Source organism: Ixodes scapularis, unplaced genomic scaffold (assembly GCF_016920785.2).
Source record: "Ixodes scapularis isolate PalLabHiFi unplaced genomic scaffold, ASM1692078v2 PGA_scaffold2__306_contigs__length_199485367, whole genome shotgun sequence".
Taxonomy (NCBI): domain Eukaryota; kingdom Metazoa; phylum Arthropoda; class Arachnida; order Ixodida; family Ixodidae; genus Ixodes; species Ixodes scapularis.
In genome coordinates, this window is record NW_024609857.1 from 122064816 (window position 1) to 122084260 (window position 19445).

The following is a 19445-nucleotide window of genomic DNA, read 5'->3' on the forward strand; positions in this document are numbered from 1 at the left end:
ATATGAATGGTTCAAATGCTGCGATTGTGTAAGTCCTTTTTCGATGACTTCTTACTGAAATGTATTATGCCTCTTGAGTACGTCGAAACAGTTCATATTAAAACCAAACTAATTTGATAAAAAAAGAAAGGAATAACCTAGAGGGAGAAACTAAAAGAGTTCTGCGAGGGGAGCCAAGCTTCCAAACGTCGCACAAATGCATGCACGTGCAGGGGACAGGAATATGATTGAGCTGTTGCAAAGGCTTCAACCATTTCCAAACATACCACAAAATACTGGGCAAGTGCCCACTCAAAATATGGAGATACTTGCAAAAAAAATGGGGGATGGGTACTTGTCTGGTCATTAATTTTACATATACATGTACTGTGCATATTTTCTCAGATCTTACGAATTTGGGAATGGGCACATAGTGTGGAATGGGCGGATGCACAGTATTATATGGTAGTTCGAGGTTGTGCTTGCCCTGGCGAGAAGTGTGGTGTAGGGGGAGCAAAAAGTGGAAAAAAAGAGAGAGAGCGGAAAAAAAAGAGGACGACCAAGGCTGTCGAATGCTGGCCCGCCGTACCGACATGCCGTGACCATGTCAAATGGCAGTTTTTGGATGCAACGACTGGGAAGGGAAATGTGACCAGCAAGAAATCAATATGCATATCCGTACAGGAGTTTGGTGGGACCAGCGTAACTTAATGCAACAGCCGGTAAAACGCTCCAACACATGATGCACCGATGAGGTTCTACCGTAGACGATGTGCACATAGTCTCGAGAGAAAGTTCGACAGCAACCACTCACCATTCGATCGCACGGAGCGTAGGAATACTTGGCTTTCCGGCGGCGTGCACCAGCGGCCAGTATGACGACAGCCTGCCAACGGCGTACACCACGGCCATTTTTGTTTCGTCCAAAGCCTGCAAAAGATGCAACGTGACGTTCATGCATTCCCTTCGGCATGCATTCGACGTACCACAAACTCCTCTTTGCTTTTCTGGCAGCATGAGTTGGGATGTTACGGAGTCTGCTGAGGGTCTTTCTTCGCTTTCAACGCCCTCAGCCTTCTCATTTTCCTCGTGCACGCCAGCCTTCTGATGAAGGGACCCTGTAATTGGGGAAGGACGGATCAAGCACAGATAATCTCGGAATGGACTACTGGGATGGCAAGGCAGCTAAAATGGATTGTTTCTACACAACTTGCACTCATCTTCCCCTAGAGGGACATTCTGCCAACTTTTCTAGCCACCCGAGAGAACTATGTTTTCTGAATGCCCGGGCCTTACCCTTTTTAGAATGCTGTTTAGTACCTCTGAATACCAAAGTTATTAAGAAAATGGCAAATGAGGGTGATGCCAAAACCCACACTTGAATTTCTCTGCGTTTTCCGGTGCCGTGGCTTCCCTGGCAGACGGCCTGTCAGCTCGAACAGAGCCGTTTGCAGACAAATGAAGGGCGTTCAATGCATATGGGCTCAAAAGACTGCCTGCAATGAATCTAATACAAACAAGTACCATATTTGTCGGTGTATAAGTTGAAGTTTCTTTTCTCGAATTTCCGTCGGTGCAACTTACTAAAATACCGGGGAAGCGACAACCCCACTTTCACTAAAAACTAGGTTAGTCTAGACGTGGGCGCTTGTCCACTCTAATCAGTAAAAAACCAAGATGGCGGCCAATAAAGAGCTTTGAAGGCAGGGTGAATGGAATCAGAGAAAGCACATTTATTTTCATCCGATATCCACGTTTTTACAGCTGGTGGTCTCGTGGTCGCTGCAACGGGGTGAATATTTTTGGCTGATGCTGGCGCTTTGGAGGGGGTGGATGCTTAAAGTATAATATGCAGAATTCCAAGCTTGGGAGGTGTTAATAGGGGGCGCTTATACGAAGTGTGTGCTTCCGCGGTATATTACGTGTGTGTGTTCTTTTTATTGGTATGAAAGCATGATGTAGGCAATAACATTATTTACAACGAAAGAGAAACGGCAGAGCACCCGCCAATGGTCTTCACTTTCAACAGTCTGAAGACAAAAAGTGGCGACAAATGACCGGCTGGAGTGGCTCAGCCAACCGTACAAAGAGGTACAAGTTATACAAGATGCGACTTACATATACCAAAGTTTTTGTGAAAACGTCTGTTTATAGGGAGATGTGACTTGCACAACAAAATTCCTTAAAACAATATTAAATAAAAAAAAATAAGTTAGACAAACATATTTTTGTTTGTAGATGTTTCCACAAAAAAACAATTTTTTGGGCAATAAATATGTTGTCAGACAACATTTTAGGTAGGGGTAGCCCACTGATCTCAATGACAATTGCTGGATCGCGCTTCCCCGCTTGTTCACTGCAGCGCGAGTAAAGCCACCGGACGGCAACCTTGCTGGGATACGATTTGCGGTTTCGCTAGCCTTTTGCTGCGGTTTTCCAGCGCGCTGTAGACACGTTTTCTACTCGTTCGTCGTCATTCGCTGAAGAAGTTATTTAAGGCTCAGTGCACCGTCGAGACTTGCCACTGTGAACATGTAGAGAATTTTACGAAAGGGCAGGACCGCAGGAAAAAGGCACAACTCGTCGAAAGCAAGTTTCGCCAGTCTGGCGGCGGGATCAAAGCTTCCTTGGCATGCCGAAGTGCTGTGTCTCTGTGCCTTCGCACACTTGGATACCGATCAAGAATTGACGCCGTGTGGATGTGTTTTGCGAGTGCAATCTGCTTGAAGTCGTATGTAAAGGCACAACTCGTCGAAAGCAAGTGTCGCCGGTCTCGCGGCGTGAATAAAGCTCCCTTGGCACGGTGAAGCTTTGCGTCTCTGTGCCTTCGCACGCTTGGATACCTATCAAGAATCGACTCTGCGGCAAAGTTTTGAAGGTGTGTTGCGCGTAGATGTCTTTGAATCACATATCGGCCACGAAGTTCTGGATCGTCCAGCTGTTCCGGCTTGTGCGTCTGTTGACCAATCACAATTAGGCGAGCCGTGCTCAAACTTGATGTCACGCGGAATTGATGATAATGAGCCAGACCACTGATCAGTCATGAGGAGCTGTTGTGCAGTGTTCTGTAAACTGTCTAACAACGAAAAAAAGACGTACCATCGGTAAGTATCACATATAGGTTTGGGAAGAATGTCTCACTGGAGTGCGAACTGTAACAATAATACTTGTTTTGGTTCAAGATTTCCACAAAGTCAACCAGAAATTCGTAAAGAATGGGTGCGCAACATCCGAAGGCAAAATTGGTAGCCACCTAAAGAAGGGTGTTTGCTCGGACAACTTTGAAGAGGCGTGCTTCAAGAGAACAGGTCAAAGTGCACGCTTAAGAGAAGATGCCATCCCAACTCTCTTCAAGTTACCTAAACACCTTCTCAAGGTAATAGGCTGGTCCTTACTTTTTTCAAGCGCAATCTATACATTCTATTCTGAAGATTTCCAGCTGAACGTAGAAGGAAAAACCAAGGTGTGGTTTTTCCTTTTTTTTCTACTTTTTTCCCGGTCTATTTCATACATTTACCAAGCATTAACAATGCTTGAGCTGTTTTTGCTTAGTTTCTACACATTCTAAATAAAATATTTGGTATTGAATACTTGATTATAGGCAACCTAGTTTTTGGTGACTATTAGGCACTATTCGATTCGAGCTGAAATTTTATATTTTGCACACCCTTGTTTAGTAATCAGATATTATGTCTTTCTGAACCCTGGTTACTTGACTGAAGATATAGAGGGCAGGCAAGCTGGTTAAGTAATGACAAAATTGTGAACCCTGAATTTTCGCTATTGCTCCCATCTCATTGCTAACAATTACATATTTACTTAAACTGCATATGATTCACAAATTACATGTTCAAAGCATCTTAAGCTCCCAGTAAGGCTTGATTGGTTGTGAGACATGAAAGACTCGCCCACCATTCACTATCCAAATTGAAGACAAAATTCTCAAAACCGATAGGCAGGCAGACAATATGTGTTTTTGTAGATGTTACGTTGCTGGCCTCAACCTGTAACTTTGCCAGAAACAGTAAAGAAACTTAGACTTTGTTTTCTTCCTCAGTGTAGGACCACATGTGTGTCTAAGTTCATTTTTGGCATTCTCTCAGCGACCCAAGACAAGAAGGCCTCCAAGAGACCGTGGCAACAGCGCTAGCACTACTAATCCTACAAGTGACACCCTTGATGCACAACCATCCACGTAAGCAACACAGGACCACACATACACCGTACAAATCCCTCAGACCCAGAAATGTAAGATGAACAATGTGGTGGGCCACATAGAAGCACTAAGAAGTTGAAATACACACAGCAGGCTACAAGGCGGCTAAAAGGAAAGGTTTCTAACATGAAAGATATCCTCAAGGACCTCAAGCAAAAGCAACTTATTAGCAGTGATGCTGCCTCCGTTCTTAGTAAGTCACTTTCTGGCACGTCGCTGAAAGTCTGTTTTTGAGCACTGAAAAACATGAAAGGAAACGTAACGAAAGAGCAATACCCACCAGAGTTAAGGGCTTTTGCTCTTACACTTCAGTTCTATTCGACTAAAGCTTATGAATACGTAAGAAGCACATTAAACCTAGCACTGTGTCGTCACTGTGGGCACGGTACCGCTCGATTGATGGTGAGCCTGGGTTCACCTCTGAGGCGTTTCACTCCCTGCGACTCACTCTTGAAGAAAATGCAAAGCAGGGGAAAAAAATCCTCTGTGCCTTGCTCATGGGCAAGATGAGCATTCGAAAGCACACCGAATGGGATGGGAAGAAGTTCAGAGGACTTATCGATCTTGGAACTGCAGTGGACAATGACAGTCGACTGCTTGCCACCAAAGCCCTAGTCTTCATGCTCGCAGCTCTCAACGACCACTGGAAGCTACCCTGTGAGTACTTCTTGATCCATGACATAAGTGGTGCAGAGAAGGCCAACTTGGTGAACATGTGTCTAATGAAGGTACACGACGTTGGTGTTGTTGTCTGTTCCATAACATGCGACAGGCTCCAATCAAACTGGACCATGATTGAAGCACTTGGGGTTGACCTCACTGTCTCCCCTCAAGGAATGAAGCCCTGGTTCCCACATCCTGCTAACTCTAACCAGAGAGTTTTCATTCTATTTGACATTTGCCACATGCTCAAGTTACTGCCGCAATGCTCTCTCGTCTCTGCAGGTGATCAAGGATCCCGATGGACATTCCGTCAGGTGGCTCTACATTCAGGAGCTAAACAAGCTTCAAGAAAAAGAAGGTCTCAGGACAGGCAACAAACTGCAACTGGCACATGTGAAGCGGAGGCGTCAAAAGATGAAGGTGAACCCAGCAGCTCAAGCAATCAGCTCAAGCGTCGCCGATGCTTTGGAATTTTGCAACATTGACCTCAAGGACAGGACCTTTGCCGACAGCGAGGCCACAGTGAAGCTCATCAGGATCTTCGACAAGCTGTTCGACATGATGAACTCAAGGAACCCTGTTGTCAAGAACTTCAAAGCACCCTTGAGAATGAGCACACATTGCCTATGGAAGCCCTTCTTTGAAGAAGCAGCCAGCTACATTCTCGGCTTAAAGGACGTCACTGGCCTGCCACCCTACCTAACCAGAAGGAAGACTGCTTTTCTAGGATTTCTAATGGCCATAAAGAGCTTTAAGCGCCTCTGCAAAGACCTGTTGGGCGGTCAAGAACCCCTCACGAGGTACCTGCTCACCTACAAGTGCAGCCAAGATCATCTTGAGCTTTTCTTTGGTGCCATCAGAAGCAGGGGCGGTTGGAATAACAATTCGACGGCTCTGCAGTTTATGGCAGCTTACAAAAGGCTCCTTGTGTGTCACAAGGTGCAACAGGCCAGGGAGAACTATTGGATGCAAGACCAGACCAGCATCCTGCACCTGACCAGGAGGGCCAACCACCAAGAAGACGTGGCCCACAATGCTCTATTGGATGACCATGCAGCAGCCCGCCGCTTTGGCATGATTGCCTCCCCCAGAGCAGAGGACCATGGCTATGTGGATGTTCCAAACACCACAACTCTGTCCCGGTACGTGGAGAATGTGGTAGATTACATCGCCGGTTATGTGGTGCGCATGCTGCAAAGGAAGATAACCTGCTCAGGCTGCATGGCAGCCTTGCAAGAGCAAAAAGGAAGTGGTGACCTGCTTCTTAGGTGAAAGAACCGGGGCGGGCTACTTGTCTCCTCGTCAAGTGTGGTGGTTATATGCAAAAATACTGAGAAATGCCTTAGGAGGCTGGAGGCCAGCAACAGCACTTGCAGAAAGCTAATCCAGCAACCGAATCTACAAGCTGCCATTGTGTGCGCTACTCTGCATGACCTTGACGAAGACCAGGCTGAACTCTTCCGAGGCATACATGAACACATGTTCGATACTGAACCCCAGAATAACCATGTCGTTGAACTAACCAAGCTCACAGCTTCCTGCTACTCGAAGATCAGGCTGCACCACCAGGCATGCCGATTTATAGAACAGAGTGTGAGACCAAACATAAGGTTCAATAACATGCGTACTGTTATTCTTCTGGGTCAGTGAGAAGTGACTCCGAGTAATGTTTTATGTGCTTCATTTTTATAACAAGCATGCTTGAACTTATTGTGCTGCCTTTTTTGAAACTGCTGAATGTCTTACGACTTGGACACTTTGTTTTGTTTATTAAAATAATTTAATAGTTCCTGTGAACTACTCTATTGTAGCTTCATGCAATTACTCGAGAATTCCATCACTTCGGTCGGTGTTTATTCGTGCCTTTGGCGTATATCACACAAGAAAGCCTCCTTTCAACTCTTAGCAAATCAATCACCACTTCATGGAACCAAGATCGCAAGGGAAACTTTCTTACCTTAAGGGTTCAAATCACATCGCCACATTTAAAACAATAAAGCCACGGGCGTTGGAAGTGTTTGGTTGGAAAAATAGGGGAAGGGGGGGGGGGGGGGGGGGGGTTGCACAGAAATGTAGATGTTGTAGTACTGACTTGATTGCCACAAGCGTCTAGTAAACAAAACAAAAAAACGCTGCTGATGCCGCCCCCTTCACCCCCCCTCCCCCTCTTCTGTCGCCACTAAACACTGGATCAAGCTCGGTTTCTGAACCGCAAGTGCCGCAAGTTACAAATACAGTAGCCAGAGTAAAAGTAAAACGCTGCTCCAGAGGTACGTACAACTTCAAGCACATTGCACTCGGAAAACACATCCACACGGCGCCGAAACAAATCTTGATCGGTATCCAAGCGTGCGAAGGCACAGAGACACAGCACTTCGGCGTGCCAGGAAAGCTTTGATCAGGCCGAGAGACTGGCGACACTTGCTATCGACGAGTTGTACCTTTACATACGGCTTCGCGCACATTGCACTCGCAAAATACATCCATATGGCGTCGATTCTTGATCGGTATCTAAGCGTGGGAAGGCACAGAGACACAGCACTTCGGCGTGCCAAGGAAGCTTTGATCCCGCCGCGAGACCGGAGAAACTTGCTTTCGACGAGTTGTGCCTTTTTCCTGCGGTACTGAGCTTTCGTAAAATTTTCCACGTGTTCACACGGCAAGTCTCAACGGTACACAGAGTCTTAAAAAAACTTCTTCGGCGAATGATGACGAACGATTAGAAAACGTGTTTACAGCACGCTGGAAAACCGCAGCAAAACGCTGGCAAAACCGCAAATCGTATCCAAGCAAGGTTGCGTCCGATGGCTTCACTTGCGGGAGCGGGAAGCGCGATACAGCAATTGTCACTGAGATCAGTGGGGTAGCCCTGCTCTAGATCTCGCCCAGTGCCTAGCTTTTCTCGGCTCTCATTGGTTGGAGAGATCATTGACGTGTAAAATGTTTGTTGTAAATTTTTTTTTTTTTTTTTTTGTGCCGGGGTGGTAATTAATTTTACTGTATGTTTGACAAACAAACTATATAGATAGAGTCATTAATGTTTAAAAAATATCACAAAACCACCTTTTCGGTTTGCTTTCAAATGATAACAAACATGACTGCTGGCGTTTGCGGCGAGCATTTGACACACTGCGTAGCTCGTTGAGCTCGCCTGCTTTTAGGAGCGTGATTCGTTTCGTGTTGACCGAGGTGTTTAGCAGAAGATATCCCCAGCCGCCATAGTTTGCAGCAGACCACTGTCGCAAGTACACGCGTTTGCAGGTGCTGTGTGGCTGCTTGTTTTCGTGACAAAACTGGCATAAGCCTAGCATCCCACGTCAACTGTTTTGATTGATCTGACTTCATTTGTTTGTTTGCATGTTTTGATGCTAAAAAAATGCGTCGGCTCCTGTAAGACCGGCTCCACTACTCTGAACCTACACAGGTAAGAATTTGCGAGCCATTTGGCTGCGAGAAATTGGGTGTTTGCCTCACATCAGGTTTGTTCAAGTATGCATGTTTCTGTCATTTTGCTTCAGAAGGCACTTTGCTCTCAAATTTTGAGCAGTGCAGCTGGTTTGCTAAAACAAATATTTTTAGGTACCGTTCCGATTGTTCGCCATGACGCTCACCACCTTGCTCACGGACGCTATGCAAGAAAACAACAAGAACAGGAAAGTTGAAAAGACTGCATATTTATTTCGTTAATTTTTGTTGAGGTCTTAGATTGTGGCTCATGCATGATGAAACGCGAGAACGCCGTTTCATGGTCGCGTCTGGCGATCGTCGCAGACGGATTTAGGCAAGGGCGAAATAGCAGACGGACTTAAGCAACGGCGGACGCAGACGCACCACTTTCATGGCAGCATTTTACGGGCATTTTATGGGTGGTAGTAGAACATGCTTTAAAAGCAGATGACACCGTACGCTGCCGTGCGTGCCTGCACGACTGGCAGACTGCAGACTAGAACGCTTGAGAACAAGTTTAGCCGAGCAGCCAAGCCAATCCACTAGTAATGGGGGAAGCCACCATTACGTAGGCGGGGAGCGGGTGATGAACTCCACCTAAATTACGCCTAGCGTCGTAAATATTATGCAAAATAAATGATTTTTTGGGGGAAAATTAAGGAAAACAATTATGTGTCCCAAATAAACCTTTTAAAGGGTAACTGCAAAGAAAAAAAAGTGTTTTTTTAAACAGCCTAATTGGGACAAGCATGTCAAAAAAAAAACTTCCATGAAAAAGAATTTTTTTTTAGCAATGTTTACGCCACAGGACGTAATTTAGTCAGAGTCAGAACCTCTTCACATTTGAAACTCCCGCTCCTTCGACCCGCGGAGAAGAACGCCTGCCCCATGCTCTTTGATTTGCTCTTGGATTGACTTGGCTGTGGAGTTGAACGACGTAAGCAGCGTCTCAACCTCCGGTGTGTCTTCTGCGCGTACCACAGCCTTTTGTAACTTCTGTGTTCTGTGCAACTCAAGGGTACAACTAGTAACGGGGGTAAGGAGGTGCCACCGATGTATGCTGGAAGCTGGAGCCCTTTCGTTGTTTTTGCTTGGTCGGAGAAAGTATGGCAAACACGCAATTTCAGACATGGCGCCCATACTGTTTTGGTTTGACGGGAAGCGAGGATCTCCGCGGTTTGCGAGCACATGTAGCGGAAATGTGACCAGAAAAGTGCCCCTGTGACGTTTCCCGAAAACAGAAAGTATCAATCGTAATCGTCGTGTGTGCTTTGAAAGCGAAGGGAGTCACAGGGTCCATGAGTGCGCAACCACAAGCCAAGGTTCATGACAGCGCTGCGTTGAATTCAGTGATCTCTTTCTTTTTTGGTGCAACACGGCGATGCAACAAAGAACTGAAACGTTTGTGGTATGTGTAGCGGTGCTTGGAAGTAGAAACCCACCCTAACACGGAGCGCAAATTGGTTGTTGTGGGATTGAGGTTACACGGGTTCAGTCCCGTCGTCGTCAGCTGATTCGGTCCAGCTGGTCCAGGACGCAGGGAGCGTCTTTAAAAGTAAATCTGAAATCCTCAGTTCTGTTTCAAAATGTGGAAGATTCCAGACGCATATGGTAAGTAAAAAGCTGCGGGTGTTTTCATCAAAATTACGTTGTTTTATTTGGACAGTGGACTCCGGATTGTTGTTCTAAATCTGTTGTTTTTATGCTTCCTGTTGTTGGACTGCGTCTGCACAGCGACGTGTTTGCACAGCGATGCACACCGCTCGAGTAGATCATTCGGTCCTGCAAACGACCGGTTATACAGAATTTCAGGGAAACATAAGTCACAACCAATATTTTTCTGTAAATCTCAGGCGAGTCTGTTGCACTCATCATGCGGTGTGAATAAATTTAGGCAAGATTTCCTACCTGCCCACAGATGCATGCACTGAGACCATTATTTACGTAGTCAACATAGTGATTTTTCTTTATTTTGGGAGGAGGCGTTGGTGCATTTTTTATGGTAAAATCAGTTGAGAGTTCAGAAATTGGAGAGGGCGAGCAAGCTTTCTAAACTTTGTCTCTTTTCTCTCTGGCCTTGTCCCTAGTTTCAAGTTGCAGTTTCAGTAGACATACCTACTAGCAAGTAAAAGAATGGGAAGTCAGGACGATGCGGACTCCGTGTTTCGCGCTTTTTGCAAGGTGACTGGGGAAGTGCTTTTGCAAGATATGCGGAATATGCAAACGATTTTGTTATGCCTGCAGTTTGCGTCTCTCCAGCAAAACGAATAAGATGATCTACAAAGGCGCAATCACAAGCCAAGATTTACGATAACAGTACACATTCAATTCGAACAACTTAACGTAAGAGGGCTCAGAAGCCGAGAAAAATCTGTCGGCTAATGCAAAATTCAGACGTTCGAAGGCTTCTGCGGACAGCTGTTACTTAATAACCTGGCAGTGCCAGGTTTTTTACGTAACAGCTCTGTCTCAGTCGCAGACGTTCGGTGCACCCGGTGCGAATCTTAAAGGCCTCCGGAGCAAAATGATGAGAACATACCAGTACATGTTTGTCACTAGGCGAACGCCCGATTGCGTCCAGCCAAATAGCATTCATCTTTCGGGGCGACATGGCTGCTGGAAGGCTCGCTGTCACGATCACTCTTCTGGCAGTTTATAGAGCAACGGCGCCGCTTTACAGAAGCTGACATCTCCAAAAAGTCAACATTTGCATGTGCAAAAAAAACAAAAAAGCACGCTAAGAAAGCAAAGAGGAAAACGAAAGTAACAAACCGCGCTATGAAAGTTAAAACCCTGCATCGCTTCCTATCACTAACACCTGCGACAGCTGCTGAACACACACTACCTCACTTCAGGAAGTCTCACTCAAGCACATGGGTCAGCACGAAACACTGATCCCTTCTGCGATACGACTAGTCGAGGTAGGCGAGACAAGCGGGAGTAGAGACTTCGGCGGCCATGGAAGAATGGCTAACCTTTTGTTTGTTATGGTATGAATCCAAACGGAAGTGCCCGTCTTGTAAACCTTTTGTAAAAAAATAATAACTCTCATTACATGGGTTATTCTTTAAACCTGAAAATATGCCGCTCAAAAGGAAATTACAACATATAACAAAGGTTTAACAACCAAGAACTAAGCTGTCAATCAATCTTTAGCCAATGAGAAGAGATGCTATCCGACGTCGCTCCGTGACACCGTGACGCATAATACCAACTTTGTGGCGCGTGATTTAAAATGGACGAAATAGCCGGAAACTAAAATCAGTCTTGCGCAATTAATATTGCAGTGAAAATTTTTTTTCCGTGTAAAATTTGTTTTTAGACATGTTTCTCCCAATTAGACTGTTTAAAAAGCACTTTTTTTCTTTGCAGTTACCCTTTAAATTTTTTATTTTTCTTTATTTTAATGTTTTTTTTAAGGTTGGTCCACACATTTGCATTTGACTGTGCTCCAGTTAGAGTTGGGCAGAGATACTGGGATACATGACAAAAAACGGCTAAAATACTGATACTGAAATACACCTGTCCAAAAATATTGCGATACATACCATAAATACATCTTTAAAAATAGAAAAGTATATCGAAATGCAATTACAGAAATACATTTTGACAAAGCAAAAATACTAAAAAAACATTTTTCTTAAAAAAAAGTTATTTCAGATGGTAACTCTCTATTATTGGTATCAGGTTACCATTCATAAAACAGCAGTAAAATGCCCACCTGGTATATATCTTAACATTTTACATAGTAGCAATACAAAACAAAAATAAACGCAAGGCTGTGCTGCTACACTCAATTACATTACAAGGGGAGTAGCTCGTCAAATAGCTTGTGGGTCTGCCAATGCCGATTTCGGCAAAGTGTCAGATTAGTCAACAAGATTAAGCTTTCTGTATGTGCCGACAAACACAGGCTCTTAATAAAACAAACAAAGACGAGGTTTGCACTTCAAATGCAAAAGAACAAGACCTCCAGTTAAAAAAAATGAAACGCATACTAACCGTGAGATGTAGTTTGAAATTGAACATAGGCGTTCTCGAGCCCGAAATAATTTTAGCATAGAATCGGCATTTTGCTTTTAAGATAGAGCTGTGGGAACCAAGCAGGTCTTCGTTAGGTTGGACCTTTTGTCCAGAGTGAAGCGCTGTTCTTTGGACATCTTGCACCCCAAAAGCTGAGCACCCCTAGTCTGATCCCGGCACCTTTCGCCGTAGTCATCTCAAGACGTCATCTTGAACTAAACAGGTGTTCTTTTATCCAATGATCCGAAAAAAGAATGCGTACCCTAATCAAAGTAATGGTCACGGGGAATGCAATGTATGCTCGTGAAGCTTCTGCCCACAATGCCTTTAAAGGGATACTGCAACGAAATTTCGGCGCTCATTTTTTGTTCTATATGTGTTCAAAGGAGCAGTATCACATCGAACAAAGGAATTTTAAAACAAATTAAAAGATTAGCAAAGAGCACCTGGTGGATGTCGCTAACGCTTCGCTTGTAATGCCCATCTAGGAACCTTGACAGCTAGTAACGGTAAGTGTCTCGCCTCTGGCCACGACGAGAGAAGAGGGGCAGGAGGAACTCCCCTCTTCCCGAGAATGCCTTTTGTGTGTCGCAGAAGTCGCTATTGTCCCCCTACAAGATTATAGAAGATTAACCCGTCACTCAAAATTCTTACAAAAGCAGCCACTTCGGTGGCTGGAACGACTAAGGCCATCCTCTCAACGTCAGCCTCGCCGTAGCTTTGCTCGTCCCGAGACGACCTACGTCACGATTGCGTTGGATGTCACGAGGTCTCCACTGGGCCTTCACCGAGCGCTTGCCAGAGTGGGCCGTTTATAACGAAAAATACAGCCACCAGGCTCAAAATACAAACGTTCGATTGTCACTTACGGATGTTGTGGATCATATTCAACCTATTTTTGAACACAACGGGAATATTTCAAATTTTGTTGAAGTATCCCTTTAATGTTTTGAACCAACGGAACAGTCGACCCGCCGAAGTACTTCGCAAGACGCGTTGTCTTTGCGAAATAGGGAAGGAGGTCACGAATCTCAGGGACTTTATGTTAGAAACAAACCATGGTCTGTGTGATAGCAAAGCCTCAAGGCCCCATTCACTGTAACACCTCCTCCCCCCCCCCCCCCCCCCCCTCTTTGGGGCACATAAGAAAAGAAAACAGTCGCTTGAGTTTTCGCGTGAAGGCCATAGATTCCTCAAAAATTGTAGTCATGATTGTACAGTCTAAGCTCATTATAACAGACCTTGATTTTGACCAAGATTTCGGTCTGTTGTAGAAGGAGTATGTTGCAGGCAGATATGAAGTTGAGTCAATGGTGCATAGAGGTAAACCAACCGAACCTCACAAATCGGTATGTTATGTCCAAATGTCTGTTGTAACCAGGTCTGTTATAATGAGCTTAGACTGTATCGCAATACAAAGAATACACGAGAAATGTATTCTGATACTGAAATACATACTATAGACCTTTTCATTTCAGTAATTGGCTGACCGCAGGGTAGAGGGCACTGGTGCACTCGCCACCATGAGGTTGCTTCAATTTGGTTGGTTTCGATTCCAACGCGCACGCGATTGTGTTGCTGTTTCATGCCATTTTCTCTTAATTTTGTGATACAAATTTCTTTCTTGTGCAACACAGCAAATGACACAATGGTGCTGAGTCACTTGGAGAACGACGAGGTGGTTTCGAGCCTAAATTGCGAGCACTTTTATGAACACCAGATGCATGTGATTACGTCCAATCGTCAATTTTGGCCAGGTTCGGCGGTGCAACAACTGCTCTGGTGCACAGAGATGATTACCGTGGCCCATGGCCGTACCCTGGGCCACGGTGTCCCGGGCGCTAGTTGCTAGAAAAAATAAAAAAATAAAGATCTGGAGATGCTCCGCGTTCAGCACGCGCTTCTTGCCTGCCGTCAGGCTTTGGCTGCGCGTGCACCGAGTGGTATGGAAGGGCTCGAGTTCATGTCAGAGATTCGACTGCTCATCTTATATTGTAACAGACTATAACGCATGAGTGCTTAGTGAAGAAGCAGGTCCACTGCATAATTAAAAATGTGCCGAATCACGAAAAACATATGAAGTGGCAAGTTTACGGTTTGGGTTTCGTACACCAACTATTGAACTTCACAGACTGGAAGTCTCCTATAATGATGTAAATAATATTTAAAAGAACTGTTATTCTCTCGGCCTGTTTTATTTAAATAAATCAAGTTCTCGAGAAATATTTTAATAGACCAACCTAGGCCCACTAATTTTTTTTTAAACCAAAGTACTCATTAACAAGATTTTATGATATTGGCCCAATGAAATAACTATTTGTGATATGGAGATTTGCATACGACGTTTTCAAGGTATGAAATAAGTGACAGGCCCCTCAAATGATGCCTGACATTACTCTCCCGTAAAATTCGCCAGATGAAATTAAAGGCCGCAAAAGAAGTGATTTTTGGTAAGTCTGGCTGAAGTCGAGCGCCAGGCGCCTCACAGTGAACCTGTGTAGAAAGCTCTTTACTGGTTTGAACCGATGCGCTTCCTAGATTTCGGCATCGCCAGCTGCTAAAGGTAAATCTCTATTCGCCGTCGACAGCGCTGCGTTCGTGCGATTTTAATGGAGACGGAGTCTCTTCAGCGTCACATATTGTGGACCCCAGGCACTCTCAAGCTGTCTGTGACAGTTTATTACACGGGAAGTCAAAACCTTTCTGTTGAAATGAATTAATTGAACTGGTTATCTTAACAAAATAGTTTGACAATTAAAATACTGTAGACATTTCCCTAATTACGCACAGTATAGTTTCTTGGAATTCATAAATAAACCGATCAGAGGAATGTTTATATAGCAGACACGATTAAGAACATCGAACAGATGTTCGTGTGATATTGTCAACAAACAAACTGCCTGATGTTGACGTACCATTATTTCTTGCATAAAACAACAAATTAAAATTAAACGTTTGTTACCTATCTTTTCCACGATTTCACCTATGTAATCAAAAGCCACTGTTTTCGATCTGTTATAAATACAAAACACGATGCTTTCAGGAAACACGTGGTTATTTAAACTGATTATTTTGTCACCTTACTTGTGATCCCAAATGCGCGATCATTATATACTTACATTGTGCTTCCTGTTGCGAATGTTCCGCCACTATTAGTAAGCAAACCCGAGTTCTCATAAGTTATTGACTTTTGAACCCTTCCGCTGTCTTAGAGTCATATATGTTATCAATGTGCGTGAGCGCTCATGCTGATTCATGTGCTCATAGCCTCTTCACACGTAGCCGGCACTCCGACGATAAAAATAGTCAAAACGTGTTACAAAATTAACTGCGGAAGTTGTTCACATAATCATGTAATGCAATTACACGGTAAATATTTAAGTATTGGATGACGCTTTACAGAGTGAGGTAAGAAACGCGGTGAAACTCGACTTAAAACACAAATTCTACGCATCCGCCAAGACGCGGAGTAGCACGGAGGGGAGAGCGAAGCGACGAGTTGAAGCAACCTAATGGCGGACGCGTCACGTGATTCCAAGATGGCAGCGCCCATGCCACGGAGGGTGAAAAGGTCTATACGGACTGAAAAATAGCACCGTGACACAAAAATGTGAATACGAAGAGTATTTCTAAAATACCTTCGCGATACATTGGTATCGTGATACTGCCCAACCGTGGCTCCAGTGCGTTGTGCTCTCGTGTAACTGCTCACGAGAGCACACTGGCATACTGGTGTGATCTACTAGGTAGCTCCGAAAGTGTGTACAACTACCGTAAAATCCTGATGAGGGCCCTCCCCCGAGAGATTGCCCATTCTGGTTTATATGGCTAAACATCCAAAGCATAAAAATTCCAAAGCATTGCCCACCCCACGATTCACGTTGGACATAGCGCAAAGTCCAACGGGATCGTATCCATTGCTCGATCAGTGGTGCCGATACGTGGGACAAGCGAGTTCGTAGCGTGTTCACGCATTTTCGTCTACGCGCACGACATGCAAGTTAGTGGCGGGTGCCCCCGTGTTTATTGCACCTGGCAACTCAAATCTGCTGTCCGTGATGTGCGGTGTTTGTGTCCGTGAGATGAGAGTTTGCTGCGGATTCCCGCGTGTCTTTCTCACCGTGAGACTCGAATCTGCGGCGTTTCAATCTGCGGTACCCTTTGCCGAGACACGGGAGTTTGTAGCCAGTTCCCGTGTGTATGTCGCGCCGCGAAATGCAAATCTTTCGTGTCCGCAATCTACGGTACCAGTTCCCATGTCACGTGGTATCTAGCGGGTGCCCCGGTGTTTATCATTACTTCTTGATAAAGTTTTGCTGTCGAATCACCAGAGATAGCCCACACCATGCTTTTCCGCCATCTATCGTATCTCTTTGTATGGGGTGGGTGTTCTTCACGATTTTACGGTAAAGGTTTCACACTACCTGCGAGATGAACGCTACGCACCGTCTATGGGAAGTTGTCGCTTCTAACAATGTTAGAATTATTTCGAGCCCACAGTGAATGAAGAATGCGCTAAAAACTCATAAAATTACTGGCTCATCGAAAGAAGGGTTCCATGGCTACCTAATGGATAACGCCAGTGCGCTTTCTTGTTTTAAGTGTTTACGATAGAATGCAACACACTTGAAGGCAAATGTGTGAAGCAGCATTTATAGACCGGAAAATAGCGTAACTAAATAGGCGTAAAAGAGTCAGCCGAATGTAGTCTTACATGAATGCCGGAAGAACGTGAAAAAGGCTTGGCTCCTGGCTTGTCCAGCACCATGTTCGGATAGGCAGATGCCAACGCCTTTCCCAGGGAGTTGTAGCTCCACCTAATGGTTGCGCTCGAGCCGCTCAGGACCAGGTGATTTGTGCTGGAAACAATGGCAAGGCGAGTCTGACCGAAGGCAACGATGCGGGTTAAAGACGACAAAAAATAGTGTCCTCCAACGTTTAGACGGCGGGAAGCTTTTCGGCCCCAATGGGTGTTTGACCTCGCCGCTGTAGATGCGAAATTCTGCTAAGGATGACCTGTAACGTCTGGTCTGTCCTAACGTATCGCTCCGGCTGTCCATCTTAAATAAACTGCACAGTGAACCAAGCTTAAATAGGACTGCAGAGCCTGTTGTCCTGCCAAAAAAAAAAGCATTCAGTTCCACCAAAATTTTTTGACAAAAGAGTAATGTAGCAAGAAAAAGAACAAGACGTTTTAGTGTGCAAAGTGTGAACCACCAGAACAAATAGAACTGGTAATGAAGTGTCCCAGACTGAAATTACAGTAATCTATCACTAACATGAACACCTCTGATTTTTGCGAAGATTGTCCATAATAATGAAACAGAAATGCATGTATTTACATAGCTCATCCCTGAAAAGTTTGTCCATACAGGGTGGTAATCATATTAAAGGGGGGGGGGGGGGGTGCAAGGATTTTCGGACTTCGATCAAACATTTGTGAAAGTTGCTCTCTGACCCTTCTAAAGTAAAGAACAGAAAACATATTTCGCCTGCATGTCCTAGTACTGGTGTAAAAAAAAAAGATCAATATTAGCATTTTTGGCACCCCTCAACTCGCTCCCAGTCTTCAGGGCCACACCCGGTCCACCTCTTAGCGACGTAATTCAAGGTGCTGTGTAGCTTCCCGTGTGCTTTCTCGAAGTATGCTTCCTCTCCCTCTCTCTGCTGACATTAGCGAGCGTTATGCTGCAGCTTAGAGCCGAGCGAAGTCACGTTATCTTTTCGCCATAGTTCCTTCGGCTGCCACTTACGGCCGCAAGTGGGGGAAAAAGCTTGACTTTTGCTTTGCGATTATGCAACGGAATCGCAACATTTCTGAATGAAGGAGGTGTTTTCTCTATCCTCCAGGACATGATAAACAACGTAAAAATGACAAGATGCAAATTCTTTTAATCTTATTGTTGCACCCCCCCCTTTAACAGGGTCCATATTAACGAGACATGACCGAACCCATTCCCACACTTAAATCACCCTTTTCATTAATGACATTAGAGCACTTTCAGCCCAGTAAAAATAGGCCTTATATATTGTTTTCCCATATTATGTCCTCACCGCACACTTCGACATTGCATACATGTCGTCAGTTCCCTTATAAACCTGAAAAATGGAAACGGCCTCCATCTTCCAAGGAAAAAATTCTTTATTTTCACTCGTTAAGGGCGCTATTTTGATCCCTTTAATGTCTTCCATGTATAGCGAAGAAACCCCGAGCACTCTCAGCAGAGACAGTGCAATCCATCATGGAAGGTGCCTAGCTCAATAAAACCAGAGGGTACAGAGTTGTGCTACAAAAATGGCACAAGAATAAATTATCTGTTCTGGACGAGCCTCCTCCAAACACAAACTAAACAAATGCTGCTCCTTTGAAGAAATAGTCATTGGGTGCCTCAAGTGATCTTGTTTACTGTGGAATGCATCTTTTGCACAAACGTGACATCAGCACCTTTGGGACAGAAACCGAAATCAGCCATTTGACTAAGCACCCACTAAGAGCACATTCAACATACCAGATTTGATGGCGGCATTCTAACTCCTTAAAGGGCCCATGAAACGAATTTTGGGCTGGAGTAAATCAATTTATATTGGGATTCTACTAATAGCACATCGTTCAGTGGGCCAAAAGAAAAAAGGTAGGAAGTCAAAAGCCTGACTTTCGGTACGAAAATTTGAGAAAACAGCGGACTATTTTGTACCTCCTTCTCTTCGTAAGCTCTCTGCCTTTTCACTGTGATACATCTGCGAACCCCGCAGCGCGTCATCGGGCCCAAACGCACGTCACACAGCACTGGACCTCACTTGATCCCTTCACCCCTAAGCTGACATTGCGGTGAAAGCAACACACTTGCCGGACCAATCAGTCACCTCCCTCTCATCACCTGACCTCATTCTCTGCGCGTCGGTATGCGCGAGAGAGCGTGATCACGTGGCAAAAGTGTGGCTGGCCCAAGAAGCGCGTAGCTTCCACCGCACTGTCAGCTTCGGGGTGAACGGGGTGGGGAAAGCAACTTTTGTCTGAATTTTGAGTGACGGGCTAATCTTCTGGGGGGACAACGACCGTGTTCGGGTACACAAACGAGAATCCGAGCAAGAGGGACTCCCCCCTTTCTGTCTTCTT

At 45.0% G+C, this 19445-nt stretch overlaps 1 protein-coding gene across 1 annotated transcript in view; it reads right to left on the reverse strand.

Annotated features, from left to right (window-relative positions):
- Positions 1-793: 793 nt before the first annotated feature.
- The window catches only part of LOC8030368, a 28795-nt gene continuing 10143 nt past the window's right edge, over positions 794-19445 (reverse strand). Inside the window, exons 7-9 of the mRNA XM_029990861.4 lie at positions 17043-17187; positions 966-1097; positions 794-909 (exon numbers count right to left, since the gene is read on the reverse strand). Coding sequence (XP_029846721.1) covers positions 1008-1097; positions 17043-17187 — 235 coding nt within the window. The 3' untranslated portion in view covers positions 794-909; positions 966-1007. The remainder of the gene's footprint in view (positions 910-965; positions 1098-17042; positions 17188-19445) is intronic.